The sequence below is a fragment of the Rhinoderma darwinii genome, chromosome 5 (assembly GCF_050947455.1).
Source record: "Rhinoderma darwinii isolate aRhiDar2 chromosome 5, aRhiDar2.hap1, whole genome shotgun sequence".
Taxonomy (NCBI): domain Eukaryota; kingdom Metazoa; phylum Chordata; class Amphibia; order Anura; family Rhinodermatidae; genus Rhinoderma; species Rhinoderma darwinii.
Window position 1 is genome coordinate 324,990,032 of NC_134691.1, and position 15,409 is coordinate 325,005,440.

The window sequence follows — 15,409 nt, forward strand, 5'->3', positions numbered from 1 at the left end:
TCGACCAGAGCAATCCCCAAATGTAAAGAAATAGCGTAGGGAAATTACGACCAATTATTTTTACATTTTTTTGTAAGTAAATTTTGGTAAACTGTTGATATTTTGCATGTCAAACAGAAGTAATGACCGCTCATCCCCATAAATAACCAATCATTGCTCTGTGTGAAAGGAGCAAACGAGCGCCGATCAATGAGATGTCTCGTTGATCGGTGCTCGTTTACGGCCCACGTCGGCCCATTAGTTCGCTGAATGAAAGATTATGCAAATACTATTTACTTAGGATGACCACTTTATAATAATTTATTTCCTTTGATAATCGATTCCATAATATTAAAATGTTATATTTCTCCGGTTTCTTCCCACACACTAAAACCACCCTGATAGGTTAATTGGCTTCCTATGATTTTGACCCTAGTTTATGTGTATAAAATCGGGTAATTCGATTGTGAGCCCCATTGGGGACAAGGACTGATATGAGTGATGACAACATCTGTACAGAGCTGCAGAATATGTTGGCGCTATCTAAGCAACGGAAATAAAAAAAATTGTCAAGATCTATGTAAACACGGTTTATTAACATGCTAAAAGTTGGAAAATGAATGACATTACATCACTGTCGTAGAGTATCGCTCATGTAACAGCTCATCACAGGTTGATCAATGGTTTATGGCTTTTCAGGAAATTGGCTGGTTTGACGACTCTAAGAACAGTATGGGGGCATTAACCACGAGGCTAGCTACGGACGCTTCACAGGTGCAAGGGGTAAGTGTTTAAATCTGTGGTTTGTATTAATCATGGTTAAGTTATTTCCAATGGGGTTGTATGACACAATGGTGTTGCTTATAGATTTAACAATCAGAGAGAAATCAGATTTAACACTGGCTCGTGCCAGGCTCAGGGAGAATTGACCACTGGGCGTCTGACCTCCGGCTTCTCTCCGCCTGGCTCAATCTAGCTGTACAGGTGTCTCCCTACTTGTGCATAGAGAGGGACCAGTCAATCAAGCTTACACAGGTGGGGCAATGCCCCCATATGTGCATAATTACTTACCTATCCCCGTTCCCACGTCGAGTGGAGGATACTTCGCCTCCTCCGGTGTGTACTATGAGTGACTCAGCGCAGGAAGGCGCGATGATGTCGCAACATCCCGCCTGCCGGCGTCGAGCCGCTCACGGCACAGGGAATGCTGGATCAAGGAGAGGTCAGCTCCTTGCTCCAGCATTGATTGGAACCGGGACCTCGGTGAGTGACTCACGAACCCCCAGGGGGACGCGACCCACAGTGTAGGGATGTCACGATACCAAAATTTGGACTTCGATACCGATACTTCGTTTACTTTGCCAACAGTAATAAAAATAAAAAATAAGTTCTTCCATTTTCTGATGTGAGGCACGAGGTGTGATGATGAATTTTGAATGTGCCTCACATTAATAGTAATTAACCTCATCATGTTTCTCAGTCATAAAGGGTTAATGTGTAAGGTACATGATGGGGTTAATTACTATTAATGTGAGGCACATGGAGGTTAAATTCATCATCGCACCTTGTGCCTCACAATTAGGACCCATGCACACGACCGTAAATAACCTCCATTCACTTTCATTGAGCGCGGACACATTTTCGTAGCACTAAAATTATGGAACATGTCCGTCCTTTTGCATTTTGCGGGCCGTTCTCCCATACTTTGTATGGGAGCACGGCCCGAAAATGCGGGTGGCAGTCGGCGGCCGGCCGTGCCCGCAATCGCGGGCCCTGATTGCGGGCACAGTCGTGTGAATGGGGCCTAAGTGATAGAAAGCAATTTTTATTTTATTTTTTTACAGAGTACACATCATAAATGATGCAAAAAAATTGTTGTGCAGGTTATTACGGCCGCGCCAATACCGATTATGTGTATGTTTTATGTATTGAGACTTATTTTAATGTTTATTATAAAAAAAGTGTATGTGTATTTTTTTTATTTAACATTACTTTGTTTTTATTTTATTTTTAAACTTCAATGTACTGGCCTATAGCTATATGCCAGTACATTAGCCTGTGTACGGATAGTACACAGGCAGTTGTTAGGACATACCTCAGTATGCCTTAACAACAGGAAATATGGTAGGACAGCCCTGGGGTCCTTCAACAGACCCTGGGCTGTCTGCCCATATATGGTATGTCCCTTAATCGCATCACAGGAATTCCTTGTGACGCGATCCAGGGGCATCCCCCCTTCTCATTTTCCCCTGAATGCTGCAGTCAGCTTTGATCGCAGCATTCAGGAGATGAGCGGCGGAGATGAGCGGTTTCTCTGATCTCCGCCGTTATATAGCGGGGCTGCAGCTGTGTAATACAGCCATTGCCCCGCTCCTGATATAAGTGCGCGCGCGGTCAGCATGTGGAGATGCGGCCGGCGCTGCACTAATGAGCGGCGGTTCAGGCATTGAGGACAGAACATGGGGGTGTTTTGTAGCGCGCCCACCATGTTCTGTCTTCAGTGCCGACGCTCATTAGTGCAGCGCCGGCCGCATCACATCATCCTGACGGCGCGCACATGTCAGGACTCAGGAGCAGGGCAGTGACTGTATTACACAGCCGCAGCCCCGCTCTCATACACTCATGTGTACTATACTGTATTGTGCAGTTTGCAGTGGAGGAGGGGGGGGGCTGTGATTTAACGCTCCCCCCCCTCTCCACCGCATACAACACAATACATTACAAGGCATCACATACATTACATTACAATACATAACGTTACAACACAATACATTACATTACATTACACTGCAGCTTACCTGGAGTCCTCCGCACCGACTCTTCTGCTCTGTCTGGAAGCCGTGTCACGTGACAACACGGTCACATGGTACACTAAGTGTACCATGTGACCGTAACCCGGAAGTGCCGGCTTCACGGCACAGAAGATTTAGTTAGAAAAAATGCTGTATGGCAACGGGGGCCCGTGGGCCCCCCAGGCTTAGGGGCCCGGTCGCAACTGCGACCGCTGCGACCCATATAGCTACGCCACTGTTCCTCTGGTTAGCTAGCATGAAGGTGCTAACAGATTTCCTTTGAAGGCTATGCCCACTATATTATTCTATAGTATTTATACACCGTTCAGCTATAACATGCAAACCACCTGCCTAATACTGTGTTGGGTCGCCAAAACAGAACTTACCCATTGAGGCATGGACTCTACAAGACCTCTGAAGGTGCCCTGTGGTATCTGGCAGTAGATCATCATGTTCTGTAAGTTGCAAAGTGGGGCCTCCATGGATGGCACTAGTGTTTTTTAAGTGCAATCCGACATCCCACATGGATTGACATCTGGGGAGTTTGGAGGCCAAGTCAACATCTTGAACGTTTTGTCATAATCCTCAAACAATTTTTCTCAGTGTGGTTGGGCACATTATCTTGCTGAAAGAGGGCACTGCCATTATTTAACACTGTTACCATGACGGGATGCTATTGGTCTGCAGCAATTTTGGTAGGTCGTACACGTCAAAGTAACATCCACATTAATGCCAGGACCCAAGGTTTCCCAGCAGAACATTGCCCAGAACATCACACTGACTCCACCGGCTGGCCTTTTCAGGATAGGCCATCAATAACTGATCGGTGGGGGTCCAACTCTCAGCACCCCCGCCAATCAGCTGTTAGAAAGGGGCCACGGTGCTTGTGCGAGCACTGATTACCCTTTATCACTCATAGCGGTAACACGCTCTCCCTGTGTACTTCTGGACTTTTATTGATATTCTCAAATAAAGTTTCTTTTATACATTTCAAATTTTGGATGTGCTGAGGATTTTCTCAATTTCTCCATCTTTATCACTCATGCTGCTCAATACTGTAAATGCTGACACTTGTAGCTGCGGTTCACAGTATTAAAACCTTCACTTGAATGATAGAAATGCATAATACTGTGAACCGCCGCTACAAGTGTGTCTCTCTGATACATTATTGAGCGGTAAAGGGAATGAAGGGGAAGTAGCGCTTGTATGAGCTCAGTGTACCCTTCAAAACAGCTGATCTGTGAGGGTGCAGAGAGTTGGACCCCCACCGATCAGATATTGATGTCCTATCTTAGCCTATTCTAAGGGTAGGCTATCAACATTAAAGGGGTTGTTCAGAACTTTGATATTGCTGGCCTATCTTTAGGATAAGCCAGCAATATCAGATTGGTGGGGGCTAACACCCCCACGATCAGTTGAGTAAAGGGGCTCTAGTACTCCGCTTAGTGCCACATCACTGTTTACCAGGCAAAGTGCAGTACATTTTTTAGCAGCTGTGCCTGGTACTGCAGCACTCTGCAACTCAGTCCCATTCAAGTGAATAGGACTGAGCAGCAATACCAGGCGCAGCCACTTCTAAATGTATGGCGCTGTGCCTGGCTAACAATGAAGGGGGCACTTTTTGATATTATCTCTTTAATCTGCATTAGGCAACAGGAGCCAGGCTGGCGTTGCTTTGTCAGAATGTTGCAAATATAGGAACTGCCATTATTCTATCCTTTATCTACGGATGGCAGCTGACTCTCCTCCTCTTGGTAATAATACCAATCCTGGTCATATCCTCCATTATCCGAATGAAAATGTTCACTGGACATGTTAAAAAGGACAAAGCTGACCTGGAAGCAGCTGGCAAGGTGAGTAGTAATGTTTTTGATCTGTAACTTTGGCCCGGTAGCCCATTGAGTTTATTACATGGATCATTCATAAAGATATGCCTTAGATTAGACAGACGTTCCAAAATCTTTTCCTTATTTGAACATTTGCCATTAGAGGTTATATCCACCTTCACAACCAATATTATTTTATCATTTCAATGCATACAATAAAAAGTAAAGAAACTTTTCAAATAGCATTAATTAAAAATCTCCTATTGTTTTGTGTATATAGTGCCTATGCAGACCTATATGTCTCCATGGTAACAGACTACAAACAAACCCTGTGTAGTCATATATCTGGCTCCTACTTCTTGCTAACCTATCAACCTATATTATGTTAGTAAGAATTAGGGGACAGAAGAAAGGGAGTATTATTATAGAATCAGACTACAAAGAGTTTGTCGTCTGTTACTATGGAAACATATAGGTCTGCATTGGAACTATATACACAAAATGATAGATTTTTATTTAAGACTATTCTAAGTTGCCTCATTTATTACTTTAGAAGTATTTGAACAATAAAAATAATTGTTTGTAAAGGTGGAAATAGCTTTTGAACAACATATCAGCAGATATTTCTCACCTTAATCTCTGTTGTGGGCTTTTTATGCGCAATTGTAGCTGTCACTATATTTTATTTTTCATTTGAAGTGTTTATACATTTCTGTTTGTATTTGCCTTGCACCCAAGGTCGCTATTGATGTCGTTGGGAACATTCGTACAGTAGTTTCTTTAACTCGGGAGAAGAAATTCGAGGTTCTTTATGAAGAAAAACTTGAGGGACCCTACAGGTAGATATATTGTACAGTGAAAACCACCACTATGAGAAGACCACACCTGTAGGGCCTGGATGCCTTTCTGGAAAAATGGGTTATGGGTACTAAATTCTGGGAATGGGATGTTGATTCAGGGATATATTTTGATCGTCATATTTGAATTGGGAAAGGAATTTTTCTCCCTAATATGGGGCAATTGGCATCCGCCTCATAGGGGTTTTTGCCTTCCTCAGGATAAACACTGTAGGATTATAGGTTGGACTTAATGGACATGATGCATAAGACTAAGGTTGCCTATATATGTTGTGGTAGTGGTGCGGCATAAAGAAGGAATTAAAGGGGTTTTCCCATCTTGGAAATGTATGGCATATCCACAGGATATGCCATAAAAGTCCCATGGATGCGGGTCCCACCTCTGGGACCTGCACATATCTCTAGAACGGGGGCCCCCTAAACCCCGTTCCAGCTTTCTCGGCTCTGCTGCCTCCCTGCCACTTCCTGGTTAGGTGGTCGGGAGTTACGGAAACAACCGAGTGCTCGCCATTCTACGCTGTTTCTGTATCTGCCATTTACTGTATCTGCCATTACTTCTATGAGAGTTACGGAAACAGAGTAGCTCAGCTGTTTCCGTAACTCCCAATTACCTAACCAGGAAGTGGCCGGGAGGCAGCGGAGCCGAGTAAACTAGAACAGGGTTTAGGGGGCCCCGTTCTAGAGATAGGTGCGGGTCCCAGAGGTGGGACCCGCATCCATGGGACTTTTATGGCATATCCTGTGGATATGCCATACATTTCCAAGATGGGAAAACCCCTTTAACTCCTTCTTTATGCCGCACCACTACCACAACATATCCTGTATATCCTGCGGATACACCATAATTGTCCAAGATCAGAAAACCCCTTTCAGATTCACCAGTGGAAAGATTCAGTTTGGTGCCCCACCATCCCAAAGTAATACAGACAAATCCCTGTATGTAGATGCGTATACATGAATCTGTAGTTCAGCACCTATTCTGCCACTACTGCTGCTAGATGATGGCCATGCTCTTCACCGCCAGGCAAGAGTCGGATGCAGCAGGTGTATTACATGCAGATTCTGTTGAAAATTTTTTGCAGATATCATCCTTTGGCTGGGTTCACACAACCTATTTTCAGGCGTAAACGAGGCGTTTTACGCCTCGAATTACGCCTGAAAACACGGCTCAAATACGTCGGCAAACATCTGCCCATATATTTCAATGGGTTTGCCGACGTACTGTGCAGACGACCTGTAGTTTTACGCGTCACTGTCAAAAGACGGTGCGTAAAATAACAGCGTCGTCAAAGAAGTGCTGGACACTTATATACATTATATGCAGGACACTTCTTGGGACGTAATTTGAGCCGTTTTTTTACTTCAATGAAGAACAGCTCCAAATTACGACCGTAATTGACGTCTCGCAAAACGCGAGTACGAGCAATTACGTCTGAAATGCAGGAGCTGTTTTCTCCTGAAAACAGCTCCGTAATTTCAGCCGTAATTGACGCTATCGTGTGCACATACCCTTTGTGTCATTACCTCATTACCTGGATGCCTATTGGAATTTGCAATATAACATTTAGGAGTTTCTGTAGTAAAAGTTGCAGGTATCCTGAAAAAATAGGTGCCCCATGTATTACCGCTGAATTTTATTTTTCAAAACTATTAGCAGAGATGGAAGTCTGCCTGAGATTCTGAAAATGTACTACCAATTTATGACCAGGATGTTATTATATTTATACTGTATTTGTTTTTAAGGAACTCTATCAAGAACGCACACATTCAAGGCTTCTTCTATGGTCTCTCTCAGGCAATCATGTTTTTTGCATATGCTGGAACTTTTCAATTTGGGGCATATTTAGTATCGGAAGGATACATGACATTCGATAACGTGTTTCTGTAAGTATCAGAGAATGCTGCGGTCCTTTTGCTGCGTTTTTGCAATACAGTGGTTCTAAACTGATGGGAAACTGACCAGGGGTGTAACATTCATGGTCGTAGGGGGTAAGAAGCTGATAGAGATGTAGGAGGGCCTGGTAAACTCTTGCAAAATGGGGAAACGCAAAATGGAGAAACAATATAGTAAAGCTTCCTTCCACACACATGGCCACAGCCCACATTGATGGTACATACAGTGGGTTATGTATGCAGATGACATTTCGTTGGACCCTGTCACCTCCTTTAAAACCCACTGCCAGGAGTATCAGACTGAGCATCTCTGAGAGGCTGAAGTGCTGATGAGGGGACTCCGAGGAGTCCCTGCACCAAGGAGGAGCTGAAGACAGAACTAGCTCAATTACATAACGGATTATCTGATTCTGGGGTCAGAACTAATTTTAGGATCGACTCTAGGGTCTGTATTAAATACTTCTATTATATATTACACTACCATGCATAACTTTTCAAAAGTGGGGGGCTTGTCCGGGACCAATATTTGCACTGGGGCCCATAGGTGTTTAGTTGCGTCATTGACATAAATAATTTCAATCCGTCACCTATTGAACTTAATAATAAAAAGAAACAGATCATGACGGATCCTGTAAAAAAAAAAAATCATGAATCATGGGACTAATAAAGCACTTTGCATTCAGTTCTAATCCCAAAGAGATAAAAAGGATCTGTCAAGGTCCACACTGCAAAAAAACACAATCTAAACCTGAACCCAACCTAAAGAGGGTTCATATCAAGAGGTACCGTGTCTGTAGGAGGAATAAGCATTGTATTTACCTATATGAAGTTAATACTATGTATACTATAACATGTGACATGTATAGTGTAACATATACAGGGGTGTATGTAGACGAGATCTCGGGAAATAAACAGAAAAATGATGTAGTGGTTCACCCTGCCGCAGTACGTTCCATTCCAGGCCATGAGGGTTTAGGGTTTGTGCCCCACCCTTGCCATAGCTTGTACGGGATATAGGTGGTATTTCCCATAATCCTGTTACCCCCACCCTTGTTTGCCAATGTTATGTGTCAGTGGCGTTCATACCACCCATTGGAAAGATGGATAGGGCCAAATAAGCAGGGGTCTTCCTTACCACAAGTTCCATAGCAACTGCTGGCGCTGCAATTATAATACATATGCCGTAACCTCTACAGAAACAAGATGATAGGCCATAAACTTATATATTCTGTATGAATGGTCTTTAACTTTTTCACGTTTTTTTTTAGAGTCTTCTCAGCCATTGTATTCGGTGCCATGGCGTTGGGTCAAACCAGTTCTTTTGCTCCAGACTACGCCAAAGCTAAGGTTTCAGCAGCTCATATATTCAGTCTACTTGAGAGGAAGCCTGTTATAGACAGTTACAATGCTGCTGGGAAAAAACCTGTAAGTAGATCCAGCCAGGATATTTTATTTCCTTCCAGGTTCCCAGAAAAATATTTAAAGGGGTTTCCCAATTTTACGCAAATTAAGTTTCATTACTGTATAAATAAAAAGTTCTACAATTTTAAAGTATACTTTGTTTCAAATTCTTCCCCTTTTCAAGATGTTTGCTGTCAGTGAAAACATTCTTGTTTACATTCCGAGTCTGAAAAAACGTACATACCTAGTCTTTTTCTCAGCTAAGGCTTCGTTCACATCTGCATTGTGGCATCCGTTTTAGCGGACCCTTTGAAATTGCAAAAGACAGACTGATGCCAGACTGAATGCAACGGAAGGTAAAATATGTTTGTTTTTGATGGATCAGTTTACCGGATCTGTCAAAAAAAACTGACTCTCTTCTTTCCGTTTATAATCAGTTATAACGGATTTGTTTTTATCTTTGCATCATTTTTAGTCTGCGCATGTGCACAAAAAAAAGGATCCATGAAACGTAATGTATAACGGATACAACGGATGGCATATCAGTTTGTATCCGTCATCCATTGACTTCAATGTTAAAAAGAACCCCGGAGGCTCCTTTCCATCATGTTTCCGTAATTTTTGACAGAAACAATAGCGCAGCAGACTACGGTATTTCTTCTGTCAAAAAATCGGAAATCTGACGGAACGGAGCCTGAGAACAACTGATGCAAAAATTTAACCCATTGAAAGCAATGGGTTTTTTGACAGACACGTTAACTTCCATTCTTGTGGTCCTCTGACGAATACGCTAGAACGGAAGCCACAACACAGATGTAAACGCAGCCTAAGGGTTTGCGACAATTGTATCCAGTCAATGCAATGCTCTGTGAGCTAAACAGCCTTGAGTTCAGACCGATACATTGTAGCAAACTAAGGCCTCATACACATTGCAGCGGGCCATGAAAACCACGATCGTGTGCATGGCCCCATAGGAATGAATGGGGCCACAATTCTCCCGTGGATTTTCGGGGGAATTGCGGCTGCAAAAGCACGTTCGTGTGCATGGGGCCTAACAGAGATATTTGTGCTGCTGATGTATTAAGGCACCATTCACACGAACGTGCTTTTGCGGCCACAGTTCCCCCGAAAATCCACGGGAGAATTGCGGCTCCATTCAATCCTATGGGGCCATGCACACGACCGTGGTTTTCACAGTCTGTGCATGGCCGGGAGCCCGGACCGCAGAAAGTACGGACATGTCTTATTATGGCTGTGTTCTGCGGTCCAGGCTCATTGAAAATAATGGCCTGGACCGCATGGCCCGCATGGCCCGCGATTTGCGGGCGGCTGGCGGCTGACAGTCCGCTGCCGGCCGACCCGAAAATCACGGCCGTGCACATGGCTACGGTCGTGTGCATGAGGCCTAGTTCGAGAGTATTGCCTAAACTGGATACAATACTAGCTAACCCTCATATGTGAATGCCATTCACTTGTAAGGGGCTGCAGCACCAGGCAATTCCGCCAGTACAGGTGAGCAAACATGGCCCTGTGGAGTGACGCTTCTCTATCTAGAGTCTGATGGAAGAGTCTGGGTTTGGGGAATGCCAGGAGAACGTTACCTGCCTGACTGCATTGTGCCAGTTTGTGCGGAGGAGGGATAATACTATGGGGATGTTTTTCAAGGGTCTGTCACTTAGTTCCAGTAAAGGGAAATCCTAATACTTCATCATCCCAAGAGATTTTGGACAATCGTAGCTTCCAATTTTGTAGGAACAATTTGGCGTTCAGCCCTTTTCTGTTCCAGCATAACTGTGCCCCAGTGCACAAGCTTCATAAAGACACGGTCGGGGTAGTTTTGTGTGGAAGAAGTCCTAAGAGAGTCCTGACCTCAACCTCATCCAACACATTTGGGATGAACGAGAACAGATATTGTGAGCCAACATCAGTGTCTGACCTCACAAATGATCTTCTGGACGAATGGGCAAAAATTTCCCACAGACATGCCAAAATCTTATAGAAAGCCCCCAGAAGAGTGGAGGCTGTTTTAGCTGCAAGAGGGGGGGGGGGGGGACTCCATATTAAGGTCTATGGATTTAGAATGAGATGTCATAAAAGTTCCAATACATGTAATGGGTTGGTGCCCCAATACTTTTGTCCATACAGTGTATCTCAGATGTACAGAAAGGATGTGATCTTTATTTAGGATAGTTGTGCCCCTAGTGGACATTATGGAAAATGTTAATTAAATACCCAGTAATAAAGGCATCCTCAGATACGGGGGGAATTTCTCAATTAAATATAATTGTATGTATTTATTATAGTCGCGCTGTGATGGGAATATCGTGTTTAAGGGAGTTCACTTCAATTACCCGACCAGACCAGATGTCTCAGTGCTTCAGGGATTGGCCATCAGCGTGGGAAAAGGAGAAACCCTGGCACTAGTGGGCAGCAGCGGGTGTGGGAAAAGCACCACAATCCAACTACTGGAGAGATTCTATGACCCGTATGATGGAGAAGTGGTAATTTTGTTTTTACAGAGATTTCCCGAAATGTACCTACAATGTGCATATAAAGTATAATCTTCATAATACCATCACGGTGCCAGATAATCCAAAATTCTTTGTCACTGAATGTATATACTTTCTCCAGGACAGCTGGCCCACAGGGGTCCTCAGTAATTGGGAGCCAAAGGGCTCCAAATTACCGACACCATGTTCTGTATATTAGCAAGAATTAGGAGACAAACGGAAAGGAGTATGACTGCAAGATTAGACTACACAAGCTTTGTTGTCTGTAACCATAGAGACACATAGGCCTGCATAGGAGCTGTATACGCAAAACGGTAGGATCTTTTTTAATAAAAGGATACTTGCAAAGCAGCTCCATTTTTTATCATAGATGCACTGGAGCAGTGAAAAATGGATGAGAAGGTGGATATCGTTTTTGAAAATGAAGCCCCCCCACTATGTGATAGTATTGTAGTATCTGCAATTCTCTAATATGCATCTATTACCCAAAGCCACGTAATAGGACTGCACAAAGCATAGAGACAAACATGTTCCAGTCATCAGTGTCTTTCTTGTAGAGCGTGGACGGATGTGACGTGAAGAGTGTGAACATCCAGTGGCTCCGAGCACAGATGGGCATTGTGTCACAGGAGCCTATGCTGTTTGACTGCAGTATAGCGGAGAATATCGCCTATGGAGATAACAGCCGGTTGGTGCCATTTGTAGAGATTGAAAGAGCAGCAAAGGAGGCAAATATCCAGAGCTTCATTGAATCACTCCCTGATGTAAGTCTCTCCTCCACTTTTTATAGGAAACTGTAATAAGGCCTCATGCACATGACCGTAGCCATGTGCACAGTCGTGATTTTTCGGGTCGGTCGGCCGGCAGCGGAGTGTCACACGCGAGCCGCCCACAAATCACGGGCCGTGAACATGGCCATTATTTTCTATGAGCCCGGACCGCAGAACATGGCTGTAATAAGACATGCCCGTTCTTGCTGCAGTCCAGGCTCCTGGGCCATGCACGGACCGTTGAAACCACGGTCGTGTGAATGGGCCCATAGAAATGAATGGGGCCGCAATTCTCCCGTGGATTTTCCCGTGTGCATGGGGCCTAACTAAACTTTTTACATGTCATAGTAAAATGTCAGAAGTTTTGATCGGTGGGGGCCGAGCACTGAGACCCCCACCGATCTCTAAAACGAAGTGGCAGAAGCGTTAGGATGAGCGCCGTGCCGCATCGTTTATGATCGGCTTTTTTCACAAAGCAGAGTGAGTGGTGTACGGACTCAAAGACTTTCTATTGAGCCCGTACACTGCTTTGAGAAAAGCCTATCAGAAATTAAAGGGAATGTGTCACTAGAATTTTTTTAATTTATTTTTTCAGTTGAACAATGAGTATAGAACTAATTACACATTGTTTTAATGTTTTTTATTTTTTTCACAAGTCAGAAAATATTATAAATTAGATTCTAAATTATAATATTTCCATGTGCTGGCCACTAGAGGGAGCAGTTACCAAAATTGCAGCATGGTCACTGTGGTAAAGCAACCTCATTGATTTCTGCTGCAAATTTGGGGTGGACACACTCTCAACTAGTGTTCTCACACAATCCCCCCTACCTTCTTCTGGCTAGTGCCGGGCGGGGGAGGGGTTTGAATATCTTCAAACCTCCTAAACTATGTGCCGCCATTTTACAGTGGCTGAGCAGACAGGATCGCACATGATGGGATTAGATGTAGGGGCTCAGCAGACAGTATCACACAGTCTCACATCATACACTGCCATAAAAATTACCTGCTCCTGCTGCTGCCGCCGCCTCTGCTCGTTTTACCAAGTTCCTGCCGCCTACGCTCCTCTTCCTTCCACCTTTGCTTCGTTGAAGCTATTGCCGGAAGCCGCGGCCGGAAGTCGTCATCTTACTGTCCGGCAGCAGCTTCCGTTCCACATGAAAATGGCGCCGGATTGCTCTCTAGGAACGAGCTTCGTTGATTTACTGGTGTGAAATGTGCATTCGCAGTTCACACACAAACGGCGCACGCTTCGGAGAATGGAACGGCTCCCGTTGTATGTGCCGTATAGCATCTTAGTATGTGTCGTTAATCGACACATACAGAGATGAAAAAAAAAATGGCAGCCCCCATAGAGAACTTAAAGCATGAATACATTAAAAAGTTTAAAGTGACAACATAAATAAAATATTTTTTTGTTTACATTATATAAAAAGCAATAAAATTACTAAATAAAAAAAATCATGACACCTTCCCTTTAAGTGGCACATCACTCACACGAACGCTTCTGCCACTTCGTTTTAAAGATCGATCGGTGGGGGTCTCAGTGCCCGTACTCCCACTGATCAAAACTTCTGACTTTTCCTTATGACATGTCAAAAGTTTTTTAAAGGTTTAGCTACCCTTTAAAGGAACAGTGTCACCCCCAAAAAAAAATTTATATCAGTTTGATGTTAGTGTTTTATTAAAAACTTTTATATTTATTTGTGTGTTTGTGTGTTACTTTTTTTTATTTTTTTACTTTTTCTTCCCTATGGGGGCTGCCATTTTTTTTCCATTTCTGTATGTGTCGATTAACGACACATACAGACATGGAATATGGCAGCTCCAGTCCCATAGGGAATGCGAACGGGGCCCGTTCCATCCACTATGGTGCACGCCGTCTGTGTGGGAACGGCGCATGCGCCGCTCCCACACAGTCCAAGTTGAACTGAGCGCCGTCCGGCGCCATTTTCCTGTAGACCGGAAGTCGCGGCCGGACAGTAAGATTACTACTTCCGGTCGCGGCTTCCGGACTTGTGCACTTGGAGCAGTGGCAGCAGACGGAGCGGACGGACCGGAGGGAGCGGCGGCGACTGGAGCAGGTAAGTGATTTCTATGTATGTTCGTGTTTCAGTGTGTGTTTACTAGTGTATGTAAACCTTCTACACTGTGTGTTAGCTCAAAAACTGGCGACACACAGTGTAGGAGGTTTGACCGTTCAATCCCCTCGTTTCGCCCGGCACTAGCCAGGATAAAGGAGGGGGGGATTCTGTGAGCTCACTAGAGCGAGGGATTTTTTTCCAATTTTGCAGCATAAAGCAATGTGGTTGCTTTACCACATGCAATGCTGCAATTTGGGGAATTGCTCCATCTAGTGACCAGTGCTGGGAAATATTATAAATTAGAATCTAATTTATAATATTTCCTGACTCGTGAAAAAAATAAAAAAAATTAGAACAATGTTTAATCACCTAAACACTAATTGTTTAACTAAAAAAAAATAATACATTTTTTGCAAGCAACATATTCCCTTTAATGCTGCCAGTAGACAGAGCAGATGCCTGCTGAAAGCATTGCTGACCTGTTTACAGGCAGGTATAACACAAGGCAATGACTGTGTCGTAGTAGGATCCAATGTGCTGACATTACACCCCGAAACGTGAGTCAAGTAGCCGCTGTTTGTTACTTTACACCGCCTTCATTTTGGATATATTTATCATGATTGCTTACTTACAATTACAACATTGTATTTCGAATCGTTACAGAAGTATAGCACTCGTGTTGGAGATAAGGGGACGCAGCTCTCTGGGGGACAGAAGCAGCGAGTAGCAATAGCAAGAGCTCTGGTCCGTCAACCAAAAATCTTGCTATTGGATGAGGCCACATCCGCTCTGGACACAGAGAGTGAGAAGGTAAAGGGTAAAGTTGTAGATACTTTCACTGTCTGTGTAGATTAAAGGGGTTGCTCTGTCTGTATTGCCCCTTTTTGTTGTTCAATTTCCCAGTGAAGCTGAAGAAGAAACCTATAGGCAGCCATGTAATATATACTTGCTGCCAGTCCTCTAGAGCAAAATCCACTCTACTGGGGAGGAGACTGGGATCTTTTCTCCCCAATTACCGGCAGCCACATTCTCTGCTCTGCAAAACTGCTGAACTGTACATCCTGTTCTAGCACAGATGTGGGAGGAAAGAACACTTCCTAACATTAGTAGTAGTCAGCAAGTGTTCTCTCCCTGCGCTGGGAAAAGCAGGCTGTGTACAGTACAAAAGACTGCGAAATAGTGGATGTGGGTGCCGGTAATCGGGGAGAAAAGCAGCCACATCCTCTGCTCAGCAGAGTCTACTGTACTGTATACAGCCCCTAAATAATACAGCCATACAGTTACCATGTAATATCAC

The 15,409-nt window shown here is 44.0% G+C and overlaps 1 protein-coding gene across 1 annotated transcript in view; it reads left to right on the top strand.

The window, feature by feature from the left end:
• Window positions 1-15,409, top strand: part of LOC142652134 (ATP-dependent translocase ABCB1-like) — a 60,421-nt gene that overhangs the window by 37,899 nt on the left and 7,113 nt on the right. Inside the window, exons 20-27 of the mRNA XM_075827648.1 lie at window positions 679-762; window positions 4,421-4,624; window positions 5,336-5,436; window positions 7,198-7,338; window positions 8,616-8,772; window positions 11,052-11,249; window positions 11,816-12,022; window positions 14,776-14,922. Coding sequence (XP_075683763.1) covers window positions 679-762; window positions 4,421-4,624; window positions 5,336-5,436; window positions 7,198-7,338; window positions 8,616-8,772; window positions 11,052-11,249; window positions 11,816-12,022; window positions 14,776-14,922 — 1,239 coding nt within the window. The remainder of the gene's footprint in view (window positions 1-678; window positions 763-4,420; window positions 4,625-5,335; window positions 5,437-7,197; window positions 7,339-8,615; window positions 8,773-11,051; window positions 11,250-11,815; window positions 12,023-14,775; window positions 14,923-15,409) is intronic.